General features: G+C 27.7%; 1 protein-coding gene across 2 annotated transcripts in view; it reads right to left on the bottom strand.

The window, feature by feature from the left end:
* The window catches only part of LOC126742712 (protein turtle homolog B-like), a 472,815-nt gene that overhangs the window by 239,909 nt on the left and 215,287 nt on the right, over window positions 1-17,619 (bottom strand). The window contains exons 1-2 of one of the 2 annotated variants that reach the window (XM_050449496.1): window positions 12,880-13,034; window positions 12,220-12,352 (exon numbers count right to left, since the gene is read on the bottom strand). In XM_050449496.1, coding sequence (XP_050305453.1) covers window positions 12,220-12,352; window positions 12,880-12,964 — 218 coding nt within the window. In that variant the 5' untranslated portion in view covers window positions 12,965-13,034. Of the gene's footprint in view, window positions 1-12,219; window positions 12,353-12,879; window positions 13,035-17,619 lie in introns of those variants that run through there. The other variant, XM_050449495.1, reaches the window with a different exon arrangement.

Genomic DNA, 17,619 nt, shown 5'->3' with positions numbered 1-17,619 from the left:
GAGCGGCTTGCCTCAGAGTTACAAAAAAATAACTAATACGACAGAATTGAAGGCATTCATTGGTCTACTGTATCTTGCTGGTGCGTTACGTGTCTCAAATTGTAATTTAGAAGAACTTTGGTCAATAAAGTACGGCAATATACATGGCAAGCAAGCCAGATAAATACGGAATGAAAGTGATGATGATTAACGATTCAAAAACATTTTATGTGCTCAATGCTATCCCATACGTTGGAAAAGTTAATGTTGAGAATAATGAGCCAGTACCTACATATTATGTTAGAAAACTTTCTGAACCAATACACGGTACTCACTGTAACATTACGATTAATAATTGGTTCACGTCAATACCTCTAAGTGAACAAATGTTGGAACAGTATCAGCTAACAATCCTTGGAACTTTGCGAAAAAATAAAAGAGAAATACCTCTGAAGTTTATACAGAAAAAAGATGTAGGCACATCCTTATTTGCTTTAGACAGAAAAAAAACCTTAGTTTCATACACACCAAAGGAAAATAAAACGGTACTGCTTTTATCAACTTTGCATCCTGATTTGTCACTTAGTACTGTAACTGCAAAACCAAACCTAATACATTCCTATAATGAAACCAAAGGTGGTACAGACACCTTTGATCAGATGTGTCACTCTTACACCACTTCTCCGAAAACCAGACGCTGGCCTCTTAGAATGTTTTTTAATATGTTGGATGCTAGCGGAATAAGTGCTATGGTACTATTTTCACTTGCAAATCTTCAATGGAAAGAAGAAACAATAGAAAAACATTTCTAAAAGAACTTTCAATGGCACTGCCTGTGCCTGTGCAGTGTGCCACAAACCATACTGTTTGGAGCATAGGGCTGAACTATGTTGTGAGTGTCAGAACAAAAAGGGCCTGGCTAAGAAAACAAAATACGCTCCTCGTTACTAAATTTAAATTTTCCTTTAGTTTTAAGGTTTTTTGAGAAACTAGTTACATTTTGTTGATATTTTATTTATATTTTTTTGTTATAGCTTCATATTTGTAAAAAATGCAAGAGAAGGCACTTGCCTACATATATTTTTTATTTTGTATTTTTGTACTTCTATGAATTTTCTTTTAATAAACATTTATTGATAATAAAACAATGTTTTTTGTACTGTAATCCACACATAAAAAAGAACATTGAATAATAGCTATTTAAACGTAAAAAACAAGTGGGGTTTCCGAGACCCCACTGTGCAGTGTACATAAGATAAAATGACTGTGTTGTTCCAGGGTTAAACTACTTTTCACAGAAGTTATACAACATCCAAACTCTTTTTTATTTCTTTCAAGAATCAATAAAAATTCTTTAGCTTCTTCTAAAAAATTGAAGAGCATTAAACAAGATATATTAAGGGCTTAGTAATTTTTGAATGCTTTGGCATCATTTTATTGAGATACCTATTTAGAATCAACTTTCCCGTTCTGCTCATTGAACTTCTTTCTTTTTTCCAGGAATTTTTAGAAGAAACCATTAAATTAAAATTAAAATTTAATTAGTAATTCTTTCAGGAAATCTAAGATAAATTACTTTCAATCAGAGCTTAATAGAAATAGCTTTTAAAAGCTTAAACATAATTTTCTTTTTTCTTAAGCATAATTTATTTAAAAATATTTTGGGTCATTTTTATCTTGAAGTTTGGTCATTTTTTGTCATTTGATTTCTTGAAGTAGTCGGACTTTGTCAGGACCATTTCCATTTTTTTTGTACTATAAACTAGGGTTGAAGTAAAAATAATCTCACAAAATGTATTTTGTAGTACTACTACTTTTTGCATTAGTAAGTAGACTTTTTCAAGCATGTTTATCATGTTAACAGAATTCTTTAGCGTTGTAAGTATTACACCAGTGGCCGAGCTTATAATTGGAACTATAGTGATTGGATGATTGGATGTATTAAATTCGTACAGCTTTAAGAGTTCCAAATCTAGTACGGCTGCTATATGGTTTTATCTATTAAGGTAGTATGTATTTGCCATAGTGAGGCAAGACGATAATATTTAATCTATAGTTTCTGAGGTTGGATTATATTTTCTACATTTAAAATTATTTGTTTTTACTTCATGTATTTGGGTTTTGCTTGATACATATAATTTTATGTCTTTCATGTAAAGGGAATGAATAAACGAACGTGTTTATTCATTCGCTTGAGCTATGATTTAATTCCTTCCAAATTGGGATTAGAAACAGACAAAACCATAGTGCACTAAAGGTATATATATTCCTTTCTTTATTGGAATTTGTTATAATTATTATATGCCAGAAATATCTCCGGTTGTTATGAAGAATCTCTTGAGTAAAACCGATCGAATATAAATTTTAATTACGCAACAGGAGTAAAGGCGTATTTGGAAAGAATTCCTGAATCTTAAGTGCGTTAAAGGACTTATTAGGTTATAACTTTGCTAACAAGAAAACTTTTACGGCCTCCCGCTCATTATTTTACAAAGTGTCAAAAGTTTTTAGACTTCAAATTCTAAGATTTCTTCAAGCGATTATGAATTTTCTTCAAGAACAATTTTGAGTCACGACGTGATAACGACGATGTAATTATTTCGAACCATATCTAAAAAAATTTATCTTTTTATAAACTGTAGAGGCTCTTAAGACCCTTTTACTAAACTCAAATTAATTAAATTTCTGCAATAGACATTTTCTCCTATTCCTTGTAGCACAATATAGCTAATTAAATTATTCTTTGTTGCAAAGTAACTGTTAATTAAATGTTCTTATAAACAGCATAACAAAATCCCTTTAGAGCCATTACGTATTTTATTAAATAAGGACCTTTCAGCATCTTTTACTCGAAATTGTCTCATTTTCAGCTCAGCTTTCTTTTACTTCCTCTTAACGGTATTTTACACCCCGGTATCAAATATTAAGCAGAAAGATAGAGACCCTGAGAGGTAAAAGGTAAGTAAATTTACTGAAGTCTATTCAAATACCCTCAAAAGCTGTATTAATGTCGGTAGGCATATTTTCCAGTCATTTAAGCTGGAAAGGCAAACTCTATTCGGCATACGTATTCACTGGATCTGGATAAATACATGGCGCAAGCAGTCTCGATCCAAATGTTGGTAATTTTACTCCCTTGAATCTCGCTATTCATAAAATTGGGTTAGTGGGTGTGAGTTGCGAATGACGTATTTCTAGTTACTGAATAAATATTTCTTCTGCCTCAGTAGGTTGAGTTAGGCTAAGCAGCTTACTGAGCATTTATATTTTACTTCGGACTCATCTAGATATTAGTCAAACACACTATAAGCACTTTTTTCCAAACTTTCAGTTGAAGTCTTTATATTTAGTATGATTAGTTTTTTAAACTTATGAAAAGCAGTTTTCTTTGATTAAATGATTTTCTTTATCGTATTGATAATAGAGGGCTTGTACTTTTTCTTTATTACTGAATATTTAAGGGAATCAGTATTACTACTCTACCTAATCATTTAAAAATAGTTGCTGCAACATGGATTTGTAACTTAAATATTGTAGGGCTAGCTCCAATAGTCTCCTATTAAAGTTTTTTAAATCTCTATAGTTTAGACTATAGTTTTCTTATCTATTTTGGAAACAATAAAATCAATTACTGGTTACAAAAGTCTAAAATTCGTCAAATTGAGCATATATTAATGACCTGATTTAATGACATTTACTTGCTTATCAACACATATAATTTTCATTAAAGATGAACCGATTCTTCTAATTCTTCTGTATATGAAAAAATTAATGTTTTGTACATCTCTATATCTCTCAGCATCATCACCACGTCTCAGTTTTCTAAAAAAATCAAATTTAATATAAAAGTAAAACAATTTTTTGAAAAACATGTTGGAACAAATAGATGTGACACTTTTTTTTCTGGCTCCTTATTAGTTGCATGTTTATAGAAAACCCCCACTCTTGAAATAATTTCATTGCTATTCGACTTTTAAAAAATTGACAGTTCCCTAGCTTCTTCACAAAAATTTTACAGTTAAATTTTTGACAAGCCAAAAAATCAATTTGGAAAATATTCTGATTTTGATTCATTGCACGTATATATACAAATATTTAGTTATTGTTTATTTATCTACTCTAAATCTAAATAAATAAATTAAAAAAAGATATGTAGTACAAAAAATCTTTCTTATAACTTTCTTTTTCTAATTGAAATTATAATAAATAATTTAATTTGTCTTAAATTTACTCAGACTTTAAAGCAATGTATTGCATAATAAATTACCTGTTTGAAAATAAAAATCTGCGAATAACTCTAAAATATTACCTGATCAATTCGCTTAAACGAAATAGCAATTTTTTAAAATATTTATGCTGAAATATATTAAATTGTGATAAAAAGAGATTCTATTAGGTTTAAATCGAGATGTATTAAATGTTGATAATTGCTAAAATAAATACTTTATCGAACTCACATTACTCATACTTAAACTAACTTCCATTTACCTGAAAAATTACTTTTTAAAACTTAAAGAAAAAATTACCATCTCGATTGCCTCAAGGCCATTTTATATGCTAAATACTGTACATATAAAAATTAATATCTTGTTAGTTTAAGGCACTTAAAACTTTTAAAAATAATTACATATTACAATGTTTTTAAAATTAAATGTCAATTTTAATAGTTTGTAATTTATATATTCTGCTCTATCGGATTTAAATCCGGACTGCATGCTGGCCGGTTTAATACTCTGATATGTACCTCGTGAAGATATTTAGTAACTTTCTTAGTTACGTAGAAGCATGCATTTTTATGCATTAGGAGAAAATCAATAAGACATGACATGTTCCAAAATAACTTTATTGTATCTGCATCAAAAATGGCGTACACCATCTTGTTTTTAAACATTTAAGTAAAATCTATTTTGCTGTCACGATTTCTTAAATAGTCAATTTAATTTGTTAGGTACTACGTCACTATCTTAGTAAATGTTGTTTTAGAAAATAATATCTCATACGTTTAATCTCGATAATTTTCATACTATTTATTTCAAAAGTTCAATGATTTTTAAATACAATAAGTTAAATCTATTAACGTTATTAAGATATTAAGATAAAAAAAAAAACAAAATTAAATTAAATGTATAAAACTACTTGTCTTTTTTTATCTACTTAATAGATTTTAAAACAATTTATAATAATTATATATTAAAATACTTTTTTTTTAATTGAGACTTGTTTGAATTTAATAAACTCTTTCGAAAAGTAGTAAAGAAAGAATAAAGGCTACTTTTTTAATAGTTAAAAATCCTAATATGGTTTACAAATATAACATTTATTTTCAATTATTTATTAATTTTAAAAATACCCTGTTCTATTCTTAGCTGTAGTAAAGGATAGATCCATGTAATATTAAAATTAATCGATTAGGTAGCTATGTTTTATGTAAAAACAAAACTACCAAAGAAACTTATCCCTTTTAGGTCTTAATTACTTATTTACTCCAAAAATTCTGCAATAATTAAATATAAGTTCAGCTATAGAAGAAGCAAATAAAGACATGCTAAGCGATCAACAAGACAAATTTATAATAAAGAAAAAGACAAATTGAAAAAGCAAAAAAAAATTAAACAAAATATACCCTTAGAGTTAAGAGTTTTAAAGACACTTAATTCCGATAACGCTATTAAAATTCTTGCACCATTATGCTTTTAAATATTAACATAATAAATTTGCTAAATTACTTAAAGCTTCTACAAGGCATTTTTATAATTTACATAAAAAACAAAAAAGAAATAATTTTCTAATATTGATAGTTTTAAATTAAGTCCACGTAATAGCAAAACACTCTATTTTTAAAGTTTATCAAAAATACCTAATATAAATATTCCCTGCAGGTTCTTCCCATGATCTTCCTGTATCTACTTGTATTCGGTCAGAGCACTGAATGACCTTAATAGGTATTCTTATCAAGGTCAGGTGGATGGATAATTATTTGATGATACCAACAGCAATAATCGAAGAAGAAGGATACGTCAATATTTATATTTAAAGCTTAGTGAAAATGTATGAGAGTGTCCATCAACCCAACTCAATGTGTATGACTTGTGTTAATTTTTAGCTCTGTCAGAAACATGTTCGAAATTTTAAGCTATATGTAGAATAAACGACTGGAGGAAGACTGAGTATTTTTTATTTTACCTTAACTTACAAATCCACTGCAAGTATGGACTTAAATATTGCTGAACAAAAATTGGAAAATGGTAATAATTTAGCGAAATGCATCACACTAAATACCCAATTTTATAACTTTTAACCTATTGTGTAACATCAACTTATTTCCATTTTAATAATGAATTTTGTCAGGACAACTTTAATATGGATATGGGTTTTCCTCTTTGACAAATTTAAGGTAATCTACTTATGAAAAATTTTGAATTTGAAATTCATAATATATTTTATAAGAAATTTTAAATCTGATGGCGATATTTTAATGATATTTTTTTAATATATCATCATAAATCTATAAAATTGACCATCAAAAAGAAGGCTGATGATCAGCTTTATTTTCTTAATATTTTAATAAAAACATATGTACAAAATTGTGAACCTAGAATTTACATAAACCAAGTCATTCTGATAGATATCTTTAGATATTTAATTTTAATTATCCAATAATGGTAAAGAGAGGAGTGATAAAAAGTTTATACAATCGTGTAAACATTATTTGTATTAATCAAAATTTAAAAACTGAAAAAAAGGTTTATTTAAAAATGCCTTATACCAAACAATTATCTAAAAGAATTTTTGGAAAATTGCTTTAAAGGGTTTAATAATCCGCATATAAAATTAAATCAACCACGTTTTGTTACAAATCATATTTTACCATTTATTCCTGGGTTTTCAACCTGATAAATTCAAGAATTCCTAAAAAATTTAACATAAGAGCTATTTCATAGACGTGTGTAAATATTTTTTATATGTATATAACACTAATAAAAATCTATTCTATTCTATATTCACCTGGCCATTGGTGCCTTTCTTTCGACTCATCTTGTATATAAGAAGAATATAAAGCTTTCTTTTGTTATTTGATTTAATCTAGGTTTAATAGCTTCTAGTATAAAATATATTTAAATAGTAATGTAGTAAATCGCAAAATACTTTAGGATATCCATTTGCAAAAAATAAGCCTTTTAATGAAAATGAATGAAATAAAAATAAAGTAGATAAGAGTGCTTGTATTTGTGGTAAATTTTACATAGGCGAAACCTGTAGACCCTTACCAAAGACAATTAATAAGCAGAAATCTTACATAAAATTGTTAATCTACTTTTTTTTAAGCTCAAGAGCTTGGCCAGTAATCTTTTAACAAAATGTTATCTTGATCAAAAGGCAATAATATAAATATTAAAGACCAAGAAAATAATTTCTTACAGACAGTTTTTATATTTTTAATAGCGATACGTTTTTTTGCCAATCCCTCATCACATATTATAAAATTACTTATTCCATAATTACTAAATATTGTAACAGAGGTCAAAAACTTAAACTAAAAACATATTAGAGTTAATATTGTGATTACTTTATAATTTTTTTTCATTTAACTTTGCTTTTCTCACTACACATTTACCTGGCGCAAATAATCCAAAATAATTTTATTTAAAAGTGTCTTTCCTAGACCCCCTTAATACAAGTTATCCTTGTCAGTATAAAACCCGCCCCTGAAAATGAACTTACGAAACACGCCCTCCACCCCATCGATACTCTTCATGTTTAAAAGCCATTATAATTCAATTCGGTCGCCCCCGTAAACGAGATCGTAAATAAAACTGGACGTTTAGGCGTAACCCGATGTTCCTTTAAGTGTTTTCCAGAACATGCTCGAAAATGAATTTAAACGTGCTGTATTACCAATTGATTTTCGGGTTGGCGTGAATTTAAATTGTAGGCTATTTACACGCTTGACAATGACGCTTAAATACTCATATCGGCTGCGGAGATCATACGGATCGTAAATTATTGCCCACATTGCCTCATCTTGTTTACAAGTGTAATGCGAATGGGGGTTAGTGCAGTTTTGTGGGTTGTTTATGTATTTTAGGAGTGATCTGGCCTATTTTCATTTTACAATGTGTTAGTGTAAATTGGAACGAAGTAAAAACTGAACTTGAGCACCCCAGAGTTAAGTTGATACGTGTAAATGGCCCTATCGGATACTTTGAAAGTTTGAAACCGATCTAGTACAAATATTTTAGCAGAAACAACTTTATTTGATATGGGTTTTCAAAATATCTAGATTTTGGTAAAGCCTTTAACAGTATCAAGAATTTCATTGATCTGTTTTAATATTACTTACATACAGTGTATTAGGGGTCCAATTCCGACTTTACCAAGGTGTTGCACGTCTAAATTTAACGACAAAAAACATAAATGGGGGTCGCACTCTTTACTGCTCGAAGTCGGGGCCATATCAAAATTTTATTTCTCGAATTTTTACCAGTTAACTAATACTCATTTTTCTACCAGAGCATTAAAGTGGTCTTGTTTGAAAAATGTTTAAATTTAGCAGCTTTTAGAATCAATTTTATTAAGAAATTATTCAAAATAATAAACAGAAACTTTGATTTTAATGCAAAAAATGTTGTGCATTTTTTAAATTTTTGTGCTTTAACTTATTAACCAGGATGTTAACATATCTTTTTTTTTCTTTTAGTTTGTACGCTTCAAGCTATGCTACCAAATAAACATTAAATTATTACCCCCAGTTACACTAATAATTTACTGGGCAAAGTAGGTAAAAATGAACAAAAATAAAATCCCTATACATTTGGCATTACATATGTCGGAATTATGCAATGTCTGTTTCTGGTATCGTAAGTATGAGAATATTTATGAGTTTTAAATAAGTAAACATTTTTCTCGATATAACAGAAATTTTTATAAATGTATTTATAAGACCTATTGACAATCATCCCTGAAATCAAGACCCCCTTCATATTCGAATGGCAATGAACGGCAAAAATACGTCCTACACCTTGCGGCGTGTTCCAGATTTAAGTAGGAAAGATAACAGTGGAATAGAGTGAAATAAGCATTTTTTAAGGATGGGTTTCCTAGAAGGAATAAGTTTTTTCTCACCTTTCCAAGAAGGATTCAAGTTGAGACCCAAGAATCTAATATCAATTTCATCAACATCATAGATTAAATTTAAGAGGGGAAACCTTTTTAGTCTTATCGGCATTAACCAAAAGTCTATTTGCAGCATACAATTTTTCTGCTTTAACTTGTAACTCCAGGTAATCCACAAAAACTCGGTCTATGGAATCTGTTGTTGACGAAATTGTGATATCATCAGCAAAAAGTAACATCGCCAAGAGATCACAAGTTACCTCCGGAAAGTCGTTAATTATAGATTTGTAGCAATATTTGAAAAACAGGTACTATATGCAGTTATATTACACTCTTTTAAGGTTTTTTTTCTTGTACTACTCTGCACCTATTAATTACTTGTCAAGAAATAGTTCAACCAACCCAACTTAACTTAACCCAACCCTGAACACAGACTCAAAAATCCTGAAAGAGTTTTTTGAATCAAACCCTGGTGTGTATATACGTTCAAGCTATATTTTCCTTTTGGACAATTTCAAAAATTTTATGAAAATAGACTCCATTCTATCGTCCGCAATTACGTTTGCCATAAGTGAATTATGACACATAGGAAGCAAGCCAAGCTCTTTCAATTTATTATGCAGAAACATTACTGCGTCAATATTATTTTTACATTAAAATAAAATATGGTTCAAATCATCAATTGACTGGTTGTCACAATTAAATGAATCATTTATTCCTAATTTATGTAAATATTTATTAAAATTACCCACTAGAAATCTGAAGAAAGGTGTTATCAAATATCTTCGAAAGTTACATTTGGAAACCATACTATAACTGCTAATGGACGCTTTTATTAAAGTGTATGTATTTGAAGTATTTGCTAAATATGCAAGATATTTTCTTTCCCAAGTTTCTGAAGACCTCTTTTGGATAATTGGAACTATATAACTAAAGTGTACTTCGGAAAGAAAACTTTAAATTGTTTATTAGATGTTTTCTTTCGCAAATGTTGACAAGAAGTTAAGGCTATTTCTCCTTTTTTTAAGATGGCTATTTAACCAAATGATTTTTTGTGCTAGTCAGTTCTTACATAATATTTTTTTCAGGAAATGATTGCTTATAAGAATTCTTCAATAAACTTAATTTATCAATCTCTTCTCTTTAAGATTTAAATTTGTTTCACTAATAAATATCTAATTAACTTTAGATACAGAATTAAAGAAATAATGATACTTCTTTGTATTATAGGTCTGTACGATAGTCTACTATGGTAATGCGTTTGTGGCGTGAGATGGTCGATATTTGCACTTAAATGTTATCAATACAGCTATTATCCGTAGTTGAGTCAAAGATCATCTAGTATAAGTTGTAACCTTGCATTGTATCCAGCAATTTATATTTATTATACTGTCATCTAGAACGTTGTTACTAAAATCCTCAACTAGATCTATCAAATATCTAGTTGGGGATCTATTGAATTGGGGGAAGATATATTAAATAACTACCTAATAACTCAAAGATGACAGTTATCTCTAGGATATCTGATTTAAATTAAAATTTGTTTAAAACCTCCTTATATTCCTTTTACGTAAAATACTTCAAAATTGCTAATATTTGTGCGAAGCCTTTGATATTATTAAGATTTTTTAGTAGTCCAAAATAGCTGTATTTTAAGTTTTTTTTTAAAGAAACCCAATAGGTTTTAGATAACTTTTAACTAAAATCAATTAAGTGGTTTTATGTAGCATAAAATTAATACGATTTCTGTCAAACCTTTAAGATTATCATGATTTGTTTAATGCAGGGGTCTAAAACTACTGTACTTACATGGAAATTTGCAGTCATCTTAAACTAAGATCAATAATATTGTTAAGGGATTTTTTAGAATATTTAAATTTTTGTAAAAACTTTGCAATATCAATTTTTCTTAATCCATTGAAAAAATAATAAATAACTTCTAGCGGAGTGTATTTGCAATGAAGCTTAAAGTAATATTTTAAGGAGATTCATCAAATCTAAACTGAAATTAATAGAACCATTACATGAGCTTTAAAATTATTTATATCTTTTTAAAGCTTTTAATCTACAACTCTCTCAGAAGTCTTAAATAGAAGAGAGTTTTAAGAAGTTTAAATTTAAATTGCTTTTCCTTGGCCAATCATTAAGAACATAGTTTTTCCTTAAATATTCTGCAACTAAGAGGAAAACTAAGAACTTTTTTTATTTAATTAGAAATTAGATAATTTAAATAGAAAAAACGAAGTTGGTCGTATATAAATTGCTTTCAGAAAAATGAGAAAGTATAGTTTCGAAAGAATTATTCTACAAAACAAAATGATTGTAGAGTAAACATAAAAAGGCCATCAAAGTATTATTACTAAACTGAAGATATAAAGTTCATCTACAAAAGATCTCTTAAATTTTCAAATCTCTCTTTACATTTTCTTCAAATAAACTTTGGTATTATGGGTTTAATAAGATCCTTTCTCTCTAAATATGATAAAACAATTTAAGGAACGCTTTAGTTTTTAGTTTAGTAGAAAGTTTAGCTAGATTTAATAAAACTCAGCAATTAAAAAAGATCACATTTGAACCGTTTAAAAAAATTGTCGATATTATCACAGAAACCAAAACGCTTATAAGGATTTGGAAAATCTTCATTTTGCTCTCACATATTTTTAATATTAAAACAATATTTTAAACTTCGAGAAATCAGAGGATACTTCGTCATTCCGAAATGACTTAAGTGGTACACTGCCAGACGTCTCGAAGACTAGCGGGATCTTCCGGAACAGCGTTTTGTCGAGTATATAAGTAGCCGCATTGCCGATAGTAGTCAGACATCAGTTGCGTGAAGTAAATTTCTGAATATTGGTGCTAGGTTTAAACAGTTGTAAACAGATAACAAAAATTAATCTTTTGTAGTTAAGTCTGTTATTGACTATTTTCGATTGTTTTAATTCACACCTAATGAACGGGAAAAACAATCTAATTTTTTATCAAGTAAACAAGAGGTTAAGGTTTGTCAAGAATTCTTCAGTTCACCCTTAAAAATCTACCCAAGATAGAAAGAAAAAAAAATTATTAGCCTTATTTCACTAAAACTATTTTACACTTATACTTAAAATTATATGCTTCTCTTACCTATAAATTGGTGTACCAAGGTCCTCACGATACCACAAAACCAGCAACACTTTATCCTTGGGATCAGGCATTGAAATATCACAAGGCAGGAATACCGGCTCTCCTTGAACTGCCTTCATATGTACTATCGGTACTGAAAAAAAAAAATTTTTATAAATGTTTCGATAGAATCGATTTAAATTAAATAAAGTTCGAATTACTTAGCAACGTGTTTATTGTATGTAATGAAAACCGAGTATATCTAAATATAGAGAAACTGTTTAAAAATAAATACTGTGAAATGATATTTGTTTTTTTTTTCGTTTTTATGTTTTGAGTTTTTTTGCCAGTTGCACTTGGCCTGTATCCTATATTTTAAAATAAAAACGGATTAACGTAACCTTTGACGTATAACTTTCAATTGTATATAGTCTAAACAGGTACCTAAATAGCATGCTAACTAATAAAAGGTCTTTAGTTTTTTCAGGATAAAAATACAAACTATTTTGGTACATGCTTCTTTCTGTACATTATCACTGTTATATAGAAATATAAGAAAAGAAAGAAAACGGAAAATAGTTTACATGAAAAATAACAAAATTGATGACAATATTGTTAAAAAATAATATTAGTTTAAATATGCTAAGATAAAATAAATTAAAGTTATCTAGGATAACATACCTTCCAAGTCTAATGCTTCAAATGCTTGAAAACTACAAATAACATAGACCACACAGACATTGCAAAAATAAAATAAATGAGACATTTGTAAATTTAAAGAAGGCTTAAAATAATGTGATATATTACATTAAAGAACATAGAATGTTGGAATCAAAATTACCGAATCGAATTAAATAAGTAAGAGATTTGTTGTAATCTAAACAGTAAACATCCAAAAATATTTAAATAATTTTTTCGTTCTTATCAGTATGATAGCAAACCTTGGTAATTCACACTGTTAAACACCCAATTTCAAAAACAATGTTAGTGCGGGGCCAAAAGAAATATTTTGCTTGCCTTTTGTTATAAATTCTTATATACAGGTTGGAGCAATAAAAATTACGCATTGACTAAAACTGCTCCATTGTCTTACGCATTATCTAAAAGAAATGCAGAATTTCTAAAAAATGCTCAGAATATCTCTAAATAAGTCCCATGACATGGTATGTCTTAAAGATTTTTCTAAGGGTTATATACCAACGTATATGTAAGCCATGTGAAGAGCAGATTGGAAGAACGCAATTTGACTTCAGGAATGTAATGGGTACGAAAAAAAGCACTTTTATGTATACAAGTGCTATTTGAAAAAGGTCGTGACATAAACTGTGATCTGTATGCATATAGTTTAATTATAATTAATTTTATTGATTGTAATTGTAAGATTGTAATAAATTAGTTAACCTTAGTTTACATTTGTCTTTCTTTCTGTAATAAATATTTTTTTACGATAAATTAAATACTAGATTAATTTTAAACTTTTGACATAACATTACTTATAACCTTATAACATATTTAAACCTTAAAAATATCCTTATTATAGGAGATATATACAGCTGAGTACCTTGAAATCTTGTAAAAACGTTTTAAAGTACAACAACCAGATAAGACACATACATAGATCCCCGAGAAAAAATTAAATTGCATCGAGAATGTCTTCTAGTGGTAGAGTGCGGTAAAAGGCACATCGCACAGTCTCTTTTTGTTTTTAGCGATGGCGCTATAAAAATACTTTTCTTAAATAAAATATGACTGTTATGATATAGAGCTGGCGGAGCGGTCCATGAATAATTCAAGGCGAATCATACCTTTGGTATAGAATACATGTTGCTTTTCCCGCCTAAATTGGCCAATGTCTATTTAATGTAGGTTATAATAGACGTGTGGTATATATAAAATGGAGTGACGCATGTATTTTTTAATATCACTTAGGTATATATCTTTGATATCTATTTTAGTATGAAGGGGAATGAAATGGGCTTTATGAAGATGTTATTAAAATTTAAAAAATATTTTGTATTTTTTGTTTTGTTATATATATATATGGTAGTATGTAATAAAAATAAATGTCTACGTCTAAAATATGTATCTACGTAAATAAATATTAGAATTAATTTTTATTATAAGGAGTTAAAATAAAACTTTGTTCAGGTTTTTATTCAATTAATTTTGAACGTTTTTTAGTTTTAATCCAACAAAAATTAATATCTAATATATATATACTGTAGATGTTTTTATTTCTTTTTATATTCCTTTTTTATTTTGGTCATTTATATCTAAGAAAATGCTTAATCGTTTAATTATTTTAAATGACCTGTAAATGTTTTGAAATTTAGAACTAAGAAAGTCATTGTTAATGTTATGTTATTAATTTTATTATTAGGTAAATATTATATTACTATATAAAAATTATTAAAGTATCTGAATTAATATTTCTAATTTAAGCACATCTCTGTAAAAGAAAATGTTATATTTATTTATCTGTGTAAGCTTTATATTTTATTTTTTATTATTCATATATTTATCAAATTCTTCAGTATGCATCATTTTTAAGCTTCATTTTCATTGCAGGAAGTGTCCTAGTATATTATATTTATAATACCCCAAGGTACTTATTACTTTTTATTATTGGAAACCAGAGTAAAATCAATATACTAATTGATGAGCAATTAACATTTTTGTCGAGATTATTTTTTGGTTTAAAAATTCAGATCCATCATCGACTTAAAGAAACGTGTTAATTAATTAATTAATGAAACAAATTATTTACAAATACTTTTACATGAAATAGTGTTTTAAAATACTCTTCTTATTATAATTCTATGTAAGTTCTTAAAAATATTTTAAAATTAAAAAGAACATAAACCGCATTAATAGTTATTAAAACGGAGCTAAAATTAAATAAATAAATATTTCTAATACTACAAACTAAAGACTATACATTGTTATAATTAACAAAGTGAAGTGCACGTGTAAAGGATTCACTAAAGGGATTTGCTTTATTTTTAATTAAAAGTTAATAACATTTTATCAATAGCCTAATAGTAGTTAAATAGTTGGGGCTATAAACTGTATGTTATAAAATATTCCAGTCCAGTAGCTTTTGGAAGAAAATAATAACTATAAAGGGCCAAGAAAAATTACTAAAAGTAAATTTTTAGGATCTTAGTCTGACTCTAGATAGCATGTAAAAGAGATGTTCCTTTTAAAGAAAAATGCTAATATTAAAGCAAATACAATAAATTAAATATTATAGTAAAGCTATATATATTTTATAGTTTAAATGCTTACGTACCGTAATTCCCAGACATCCTTATAATATAATAGTTTTTATATAAAGCTAGTCTCATATATTAAATATTTTACTTATATAAAATAAATTAAGTGAATTAAAATTTACAAGACAATATAAAAGTATTGATTGTCTAGTTTTCATATTTCTTTATTATACTTGATCTTATTAGTAAATTATTAAACTAGACTTTTTAAATATTTTAACTATAATTAAGGTCATATTAATCAAACATAGAATTTTGGACTATTGCAATTTGAAAAAAAATTACAAAATTATACTAATTTCAATTTAAACAAAATATATTTATAAATATTTTATTTTTAAAATAATTCAGCACACATTAGTATTCTAAATATATATAAGAACTTTAAATGGCGAGTTAATATGACTAATAAAACATATTATTAAATATATAATTATATTCTGTATTGTACGTTTTTTTTCCTATTATAACTAATGTTTATCTATAAGTACACATACGCTACTTCTATGTTTAAAATGCGTTTCTATTTTCTGCTTTAAAATTACTCGTATTTTTAACCAAATGATCATCAGTATTAAGTAGTGCCCTGAGGATCACTTAATACAGTCCGAAACGTTATAATTTTTATTGCTTAACGCCTAAGGTTTTTTCAACCTAACCAAATTAGAGGTCTAGGTCATCAAAAACAAATTTATTATATTTAAATCAAGTAAAAAAATATATGTATCTTTTTTTTATACAAAAAACTAGCTCAGCTATTGTCCGTTTATTTAAATATTGCTATTTGTATTTTATGTTTGTTTTAAATACCTGACTGATTTTCAAATACCAAAACCCTAATTAATAATAAAATGCTAATTCAATTATTTACGTTCAAAAACTGCAACGGTTATTAACAAATAAAACTTAACCGCACAAAGGTAAAAACAAACTAATTTTTTTCTAGCTGACTGGAATCCATATTTAAAATAAATATTTTATATTTTACCGTTGGATTATTACGGTAAATTATTAAAATTGGCTATATAAATTCATGATATTCAATTTTAAATATTTACTTTAGAATTCAAACTGTTATTTTATTTTTTAAATGCTTGTAAAGTCATTGTATTTCCTTAAGGTTAGCCATCAACTTCAGCGTTAATTAAAATTACTGGAAATCTTACTAAAGTAAAATCCTTGAGCCAGTGAGTTCGTTTAAAACTCGCCTTTAAAATTCTGTTGTTAATGGTTATTATATTCTAGTTCCTGGGAACGGTTTCTGGATGTTATCCAACTTGTCTTACCAGAGTTCGCTTGAATGGCATAAGAAGATGCACTCGAATTACTCGACCTCGATGTAATTACTTGCTAAATTCAGAGGGTAAGGAAAAACGGATTTCTGAAGCCCTGGAAGTTATAAAAGATTTTTTAAATTATATAGCAATAATAAATAAATTTGTAATTAATTAGAGCATAAACCACCTAAACATTTCACTAATGTATGCGATTTGCATCCAATTCTTTTACCATAAAATATATCTGATTATATGTAAATTAAATGAATTATACACAAATGAAAAATCAAAGGTTAATTTTTGAATATAAAATGCGTTTTCGGTAAAAAGCGAATTAATTGAAATTCCATGCCTCATGCAATATCCATTGTTTTGTAGGTTGATTAAACATAAATAATGTATGTGTATTATTTTCTATATATTCATTAAAGTGCTTTATTACAAATCAGCAGAAACCAAATTTATAATTCAGAAAAAGCAATAAAACAGCTCTGTTGTGCTCAGTTCTAGTTTTATTAATTTCAATTTTTAATATTTTTTGAATTACCATCTTGCCACCTACGATCCAAATTTCCGTAATTAATAAATAATTTTTTTCGTGTCACCCTCATAAATATTTTATAAAGGCATCAAAAAATATGTGGAAAAGTTAGCAGGATTTTTTTACGAGTTAATCCTTGAAATAAAATATGCTCGCCATTATGACGGCGGACGCGAACGCCTACGAGAAGTAACCGGTAGGGGGGACGGAAGCACAAAAAGCGAAAAAGCTGACGCCTAAATATGACTTTTTCGCTCCCTTCAGCGGCTTTTTTCAAAGGCAACAGAAGCCCTTAAAAATTTGAAAAAGGAAATTTCCATTAGGTAGC

The sequence above is a fragment of the Anthonomus grandis genome, chromosome 12 (assembly GCF_022605725.1).
Source record: "Anthonomus grandis grandis chromosome 12, icAntGran1.3, whole genome shotgun sequence".
Lineage (NCBI taxonomy): Eukaryota > Metazoa > Arthropoda > Insecta > Coleoptera > Curculionidae > Anthonomus > Anthonomus grandis.
This window is presented reverse-complemented; position numbering and strand designations above follow the sequence as displayed.